At 50.1% G+C, this 8,184-nt stretch overlaps 1 protein-coding gene across 1 annotated transcript in view; it reads left to right on the top strand.

The window, feature by feature from the left end:
* Positions 1 to 8,184, top strand: part of COL9A3 (collagen type IX alpha 3 chain) — an 82,047-nt gene that overhangs the window by 51,055 nt on the left and 22,808 nt on the right. Inside the window, exon 22 of the mRNA XM_042465059.1 lies at positions 935 to 988. Coding sequence (XP_042320993.1) covers positions 935 to 988 — 54 coding nt within the window. The remainder of the gene's footprint in view (positions 1 to 934; positions 989 to 8,184) is intronic.

The following is an 8,184-nucleotide window of genomic DNA, read 5'->3' as shown; positions in this document are numbered from 1 at the left end:
CCCATATGGACCAGAAGCACCGCTGCCACACCTCAGTGCCCCAGGCAATCCGGCCTGGCTTCCCTCCCCAGCAGCAAGTGGACCAGCCCAGTGAGTCAGGTGGTCCCATTTGTTTAATTTTTTGTTGTTGCCACTGATGATGAGCAAATGCTCATCACTGCCTATTCCAAAACTCTGAAAGTTACTTTTAAAAAGTAATTAGTTGACATTTCAGTTCCAAGGTCCTTGAAAATAGTCACTGCAGGTAGTTTTTTTAAGATGACTCTGATTTTCTATTACTCCAAAGTGACAGAAATAATTACTTTTGAGTTAGTTATTTTTTTAAAAAATACTACAAGCCACTGGCCTGTAGTAAGAAACAACCTAAGTAGTGACGCTATCCCCCATAGTTGCAAAAGTAACTAAAACAGAGTTGTTATTATATCGCTAAAGGAGTAAAATTATCACTTGTAGTTGTTATAATGTAACTTAGCTGTACAGGTTGAGTCTCCCTTATCTGGAATTCTGAAATCCAAAATACTACAAAAACCAAAAAGAATTTTGTGGGTGGCTGAGATAATGACACTTTTGCTTTCTGATGGTTCAGTGTACACAATCTTTGTTTCATGTGCAAAATTATTTAAACTATTGTGCATAAAATTCTCTTCAGGCTATGTGTATAAAGTATATATGAATATAAATGTCTTTAGGTCCCACAAAATAGAGGTATTCCAAAAGAAGAAGAAATCCGAAACACATCTGGTCCCAAGCATTTTGGATAAATGAGACTCAACCTGTGCCTTGATTACTGGAAAAACAAAATTAATTAGAAGTGGCTTGTTAATTCTACTCTCTACCCACAGCATTTATGGGGCAGCATACTACGCATGAACTTTGAGGCTGGCCAGTTTATCAGTATGCCACAAGTCAAGTGACACTGTTTTCATCTTTTCAGGGAGAGCGTGGTATCCCTGGAGAGAGAGGTGACCCTGGCCCAAGAGGATCTTCTGTAAGTATAGTCCCAAAGATATAAATAGTCCATAGGGAAAAATTCATCCTAAAGCAGGACATAATCTGGACAAGAAATCCATATTGTTGCTGCTGTTTTTTATACATTTCTTCATTCTATGCTACATTGCCTCCAAGATCAAGGGAGTGGACATGGTGATCCTTCCCATTTTTTATAATCACAACAGGCCTGTGAGGTAGCTCCAGCTGAAAGATAGAGAGAAAGAGAATGAGAGATTGGCCCAAAGCCATCCAGTGAGCTTCATAGTTGCATGGAGATTTGAATCCAGTTCTCCTTACTCCTGGTCCAATACTCTCAACCATTACATCAGACCATCATAGTGTTTTGCAGGCTGAAAGAAAGCAGTTCTCTGCTCCAAGGAGTCTACAGTATCTTCTTCCAGAAATGATTTTCAGATCCTAAATTGTGGAAGGAAGATGTAACAGTGGAGTTCATCCCAGTGCTCCAACTCTCGTTCTCCCAGCACACACTTGTCTTGTTCTTCATATGTTTATTGTTATTGTTTGTGTATGTGTTTGTGTAAGTGCTTTCAAGTTGCCTTGTTGACATATATTGATCCCATTAATTCAATAGGGGTTTCCTAGGCAAGGAACACTCAGGGTGCATCTACTCTGTAGAAATAATGTAGTTTGATGCCACTTTAACTGTCATAGCTCCATTCTACCAAATCCTGGGATTTGTAGTTTGGTGAGGTGTCAGCCCTCTTTGGGAGAGAAGGCTAATGACCTTGTAAAACTACAAATCCTAGGATTTCAAAGGATGGAGCAACAGTACTTAAAGTGTTGTCAAACTGCATTATTTCTACAGTGTAGATGCAACCTCAGAGTTCTTAGCCACCACCAAAATTTGTATTAGTGTAGAAGAGAGTCAAACATGATCATTTTTCAATTGTGGCCTGCTTCTTGGATTCATTCATATCATGGCATTAAGCAGCCACTGTAATTCAAAGCCTTAACACAAGATGAACAGGTTGCTCACCTGTAACTGTGTTTCTTCGAGTGGCATCTGCGAATTCACACAAATGGGTTTATTCTGCGCCTGCGCAGCAATCCTCGGAAACTTCTAGAATCTCTAGGCAGAAAGCAATGTATCTTTCTGCAACTTTTTGGCGGTAGCTCTTCTCACCCATATATAAGGCCCCTGGTGGCCCGCTCTTCTTCAGTTCCAAATGAGCCGCTAATCAGCATGGCAACAAGCGTTGTCAAATGAGCAGACACTGAGGGGATGGATGGGCGGGTTTGTGTGAATTCGCAGATGACCACTCGAAGAAACACAGTTACAGGTGAGCAACCTGTTCTTCTTCTTCGTGGTCTCTGCGAATCACACAAATGGGTTTAGACTAGCGAGCTATAGTCTGTGGAGGAGGGAGTGTCAATATCAAATAGTCAAATGACAATAAATATGTAAACCAAATACCTGAGTGATTTATTCACAGTACACAGGTTAGTGAATGGCAGAAAGTAACACTGCCCTCCCAAAGGCTGCATCGCGCCTGGCCCTTGCGTCCAGCCTGTAATGTCTGATGAATGTCAATGGCTGGGACCAGACAGCTGCCTTGCACACATCCTCAAGGGGAATCCTTGTCAAAAAGGCTGAGGATGTGGCTACCGCCCTAGTTGCATGGGCTTTAACGCGACCTGGTAGAGGCTTTCCAGCCAGTTCGTAGCAGAGGTGGATGGTGTTGGCCACCCACTTGGAGAACCTCTGCGGTGACACCGGCAGCCCCTTCTTGGCTTCGGAGTAGCACACAAAAAGTCTCTCCGAATGCCGGGAAGCAGACGTCCTGTCCAGATAGAACGCCAGCACCCTGCGGACATCCAGGGCATGGAGCTGACGCTCAGAATCTGTGGTCGGATTAGGAGCCAGAATAGGCAAAACAATGTCCTGGTTCATGTGAAAGGCAGACACCACCTTTGGCAAAAAAGTGATGTCTGTATGGAGCACCACCTTGTCCTTATGGAAACGGAGGAAGGGCTGGTCCATCCTCAGGGCACACAATTCACCAGCTCAGCGGGCTGACGTGATAGCTACCAGGAAGGCTGTCTTCCAAGTCAGGAGTCTCAGGTCCGTGGTAGCTAAGCTCAAAGGGCTTAGATATCAAATGTGCCAGGACGGTGTCTAGACTCCACTGTGGTGTAGGGTCTAGAATCGGTGGATGCAAATTGTTGAATCCCTTAAGGAACCTCTTTATGAGAGGATCCTCAAACAGAGAAGGCTTGTCCTGAAATAGGTAGTGAGATGAAATGGCAGAAAGGTAGCACTTGATAGAACTCAAGGAGAGACCTGCGTCAGCTAAGGTCATGAGAAAGTCCAGGACTACAGGGATGGAGACACGGATGGTGGAATGTCCTTTGCTTGTAGAAAGGTTAGGAACCTATCCCATTTGTAGGCATAGGACCTCTATGTGGACGGTCTCTGTGCTGCCTTGATAATATCCTGTACACCGGATGGAAGTGTCCTCAGGATCGAATCCTCCATGCTACCAATGGGAGAGATTGCATCTCGGGATGGTGAACTTGTCCGCCGTGGAGCGAGAGCAGGTCGGGCCGGTGCTCCAAGCGGAGATGGTCCTGTGCTCGTTGTAGGAGCGGAGCGAACCAAGGCTGCCTGGGCCACCACGGAGTTATCAAGATTGCGTCCGTGTGGTCAGCCAACATCTTCGAGAGGACCCGTGTGATCAGAGGAAATGGAGGAAAGGCATAGAGGAGGCCTTGAGTCCATTTGAGCTGGAAGGCGTCCCCTTCCGATCTTGGCTCCCTGTACCGTGAGCAAAATCTTGCGGTGTGGGCGTTCAGCCGGGAGGCAAACAGGTCGAGGAGGGGGGTTCCCCAGCGATTGAAGAGTTGGGTCACCACCTCTGGATGCAGTCTCCACTCGTGGCAAGTGGAGGATGACCTGCTGAGTTGGTCTGCAAGGTCGTTCTGGTCGCCAGACAGATGGATGCATTGTAGCAGAATCTTGTGTCCTATGCACCATTCCCAGATACGGATGGTGACTGACAACAGAGTCCTCGACTTTGTACCCCCTTGTTTGTTGAGGTAGTACATAATGGTGGTGTTGTCAGTGAGAAGAAGCACCACCTTGTCTGCGAGGACCGACTGAAAGGCTCTGAGTGCTTTCTCCACGGCAAGCATCTCCAATACGTTGATGTGGAGAGTAGCTTCTGCCGGTGACCATTTGTCCTTTATTGTAAGGTCCAGTGTGTGGGCACCCCATCCTTGCAGGGAGGCATCCGTAGTCAGAGAGAGATCTGGCTGAGGGGGTAGAAATGGCATCCCCACACAGACGTTGTCGGACTGGAGCCACCATCGTAAAGACCTCTGTACAGTCCTCGGGATGGTGAGCAGCTTGGTAGACGTGTCTTGGACGGGGTCGAACAGGGAGAGGAACCAAGATTGAATGGGCCTGAAGCGCAGTCTGGCCCACGGTGTGACGAAAGTGGTGGAGGCTAGGTGTCCCATGGTGACTTGCACTGCACGGGCTTGAAGGCGTCTTTGGCGAAGGCAAGGCTGCAAGGGATGCACAGAGGGTTTGGAACCTTGTCTCTGGAAGGTATGCCCTCATCTGTACAGAGTCCAGCGTTGTTCCTATAAAGTCTATTTGCTTGGTAGGAGTCAAGTTGGACTTGTCGAAGTTGACCTCTAGTCCCAGTGCTTGCAGCAGGGACAGGGCAAATTCCAGCTGCTTGAGTAGAGTGTCCTTTGAGGATGCTGCGAAGAGCCAGTCGTCTAGGTATGGGAAGACTGTGATTCCCCTTTGACGCAGGTATGCCACCACGGGTGCCAAGCACTTGGTGAAAACCCTTGGGGCTGTTGACAGGCTGAAAGGAAGGACCTTGTACTGATAGGCCTGGTGGCCGACAGCGAAGGCGAGAAACCTGCGGTGGTCCTTCAGGATCGCGATGTGGAAATAGGTGTCCTTCAAGTCCAGTGTCACGAACCAGTAGCCTTCCTGCAGGAGTGGTAAGATAGAAGCAAGGGTTACCATCCTGAACTTCTTATAAACAATAAAGTCATTGAGGGCCCGAAGATCCATTATGGGTCTAAGGCCAGAGTCTTTCTTCGGTACAGTGAAGTACCTGGAAAAGAAGCAGCGCTCGAACTCAGAGGGGGAGACGGGTTCAATAGCGCCTTTGTCTAGAAGAGTGCGCACATCGTCGAGAAGGGTGTCCGAGGGCACAGTTGAAATAAAAGCTCCAGTTGGTGGGAGCTCAGAGAACTCTAGGGCATAGCCCCTGCGGACGATGTTAAGTGCCCAAGAGTCCGTAGTGATGGTGGCCCAGGTGTTGAAGAAAGGGCTCAACCTGTTGGAGGTGACGAGGTGCGCGGGGACACATCAGAACCTTTTCTTTCCTCTGCCGTCTTTCTTCCTATAACCCTGCTGGTATCTGGGTTGGGAAGACTGGCGCTTGTCAGCTGGTGGGGCAGGCGACCGGGAGGGTAGGCCTTGAGGCTGAGTGTCCTGATGGTAAGGACGATCCTGGGGCTGGAAGCGGTACTGGCCACCTGGCTGCCAAGGGTGCTGACTAGGGTACCTCTGATGTGAGGACTTGGACGCAGTGGATGACATACCGTGCTTTCTGGCCGCGGTCTTCATCCTATAACGGAAGCTGAGCTTCTCGTCTGTGTCCCGGTGGAACAAGCCCAAGTTGTCGAAGGGCATGTCCTCTACAGCTGCCTTCGCTTGCGGGGTGAGATCCGAAGATCGGAGCCATGCGTAGCGGCGGAGAGCTATAGAACCAGAGAGGACCTTCGACGCACAGTCCGTCGAGTGCCTGGCAGAGATGATCTGCTGTCCGCCTATCAGGTGGATCTCATTCCTGAGTGCAGACATCATGCGCCTCCTGTCGTCCGGCAGGTCAGCGATGGTAGGGTCCATCTTTTCTACGAGGTACTGCACGTAGGCTCCCATGCAGGCCGCGTAGTTGGCCACCTTCAAGTCCAAGGCCGCTGAGGCATAGAACTTCTTGGCCAATCCGTCCAGCTTTTTACTGTCCTTGTCAATCGGGGAGGACGAGGACTTAGGAGCAAAGGTGGACTGGGCTCCTTCCACGATAGCTGAGTTCAGCTTAGGGTGGTTGGAGAGCCAAGATGGAGCAGAAGGAGTGACCCGATAGAGGTTCTCGATCCTACGGGACGTCGACGGGATGGTGGCCGGTGCATCCCATGAGCGCTTAGCAATCTTCTCCAGTGAAGGCAGATATGCTAAGGCTGGTGGAGCTGGGGCGGAACCGTGGATCCTCCCCTCCACAGGATCGAGGGCATTGTCTTCTGGATGGGCCACTTCCAACTTCAGAGCATCTGCCATCTGGATAACCCTGTCAGCGAAAGACCTGACGTCGTCCGTGGGCGACGGGACTGACGGTCCTTCCGGGACAAACGGAGCCTCGTCGTCGTCGGAGAGGGGCGATGTGGAACGCGGGGACCTTGACCTGGACCTTGAGGGCGATCTACTGCGCATTCTGGGCGAAGGGTCGGTAGTGCCCAAATCATCCAACCCGTGGGAAGTGCCAGTCTGGCGATGGTCCCGTGGGTAGGCCTGGATGTTGCGCCGCAGGCGGGACGGGTCCACGGGGATCAGGTACTGACCCGTACGGTGGTCGAACACCAGGTCCGGAAAGGCGTCGAACAGGTCCTGGTCGCGCTCTATGGAGCCTGGAAGGCCTGACTTCAGGGCAGCATCTGCCTCGGCCCCCATTGCGGCCCGATCCTTCCTCGGGGGGGAGCAAGGACGCTCTCTACCTCGTGCTGCGAGTTGTGGCCTTGTCTCAGGGGAAGGAGAACGAGATCTGATCCTCTGAGGAGACAAGGGGGCATCAGAGTCGTGGAGCTCCCCTTCGGACTCGGAGTCCACGTCCACGATCTGCAGGGCGTCCGCCGGTGCAGACAGGTGGCTGGCGAGCAGGACTCTGGGCTCGAGAGGCACCATCCGGGAGGCAACCGGTACAGGAGTCGGGGTCTTCGCCGGTTCGGTGACCGGATATGTAGACGGTACTGGCCTTGACTCAGGCGGAGGCACTGAGACCGTGCTCGGGGGTCCCTTGCAACGACTCTTAACGGGCGGCGATGACGAGCGAGCCCACTTCTTGTCACGGTCAGAGTGTTTGTCCCCTTTCCTCTTAGGGGCTTTGGGGGCATCCGCCTCCCCAGAAGCCAGAACCGCTAGGCTGGCTCAAGACTTTTTCATAGAGCGCAGCCTTCAGTGTCCAGTCCCTATTTTTGAGGGCTTGGGCAGACATTGCCTTACAGTGGGGGCAGTTGCCCGGAATGTGAGACTCCCCCAGGCAAAGGACACATCTCTCGTGGCCATCGGCCCTGGGGATTTTCACCCCGCACTTAGTGCACTGCTTGAACGAGGCCATGGTAAACAAGTCTATTACCGGTCCGAGGTCAAGCCGTAAGATCAGAGAGAAAGTCAAGCCGATTAGGGAGAGTCCGAAGAATGGTCAAGTGAAAGTCCGAAGGTCAAGCCAAGATTCCAGTACACAAGAGCAAGCAGAACGCTAGCGAAGTTCCTCGAGCTGCTAAACGCGGCGGAATGAAGGAACTGAAGAGGAGCGGGCCACCAGGGGCCTTATATATGGGTGGGCGGAGCTACCGCCAAAAAGTTGCAGAAAGATACATTGCTTTCTGCCTAGAGATTCTAGAAGTTTCCGAGGATTGCTGTGCAGGCGCAGAATAAACCCATTTGTGTGATTCACAGAGACCACGAAGAAGAAGTTTGCTTTTCACATTATGTCTAATGAGTGCTAGGCTCACAGCATGAGGTGCAGGCTTTGTTTTGTTTTGTTGTAATCTTATTTCCGTTTCTTCATTTGTAAATAATAATAATAATAAAAGAACCATACAGGGCACTGAAGCTGATTTCTCAGAAATGCCCCCAGGCTAGTGATCAAGTAGCAGAATGAGACATTAGGTTCGCATGACTAGTTTGCTTAGTTTACAAGGGGAAGGAAGCAGGCATTTTAAAATACACACACACACACACACACAATATTTTGCCTCTTCAGCCTTTACAACAAATCCAGAGAAGAGCGGAAACCAAGGCTAATTGGAGAAAGACAAGAAAATAAGTCAAAACAGTATGATGATGTGACTGCTATGTATTAGACATGGTGTGCTCTTGGATTGTTTTCTCTTCAGTACCAAAAATAGAATGCATAGATTTGACGTATT

The sequence above is a fragment of the Sceloporus undulatus genome, chromosome 4, assembly GCF_019175285.1.
Source record: "Sceloporus undulatus isolate JIND9_A2432 ecotype Alabama chromosome 4, SceUnd_v1.1, whole genome shotgun sequence".
Classification (NCBI taxonomy): domain Eukaryota; kingdom Metazoa; phylum Chordata; class Lepidosauria; order Squamata; family Phrynosomatidae; genus Sceloporus; species Sceloporus undulatus.
The sequence above is the reverse complement of the archived record's forward strand: the minus strand, read 5'-3'. Positions and strand labels throughout refer to the sequence as shown.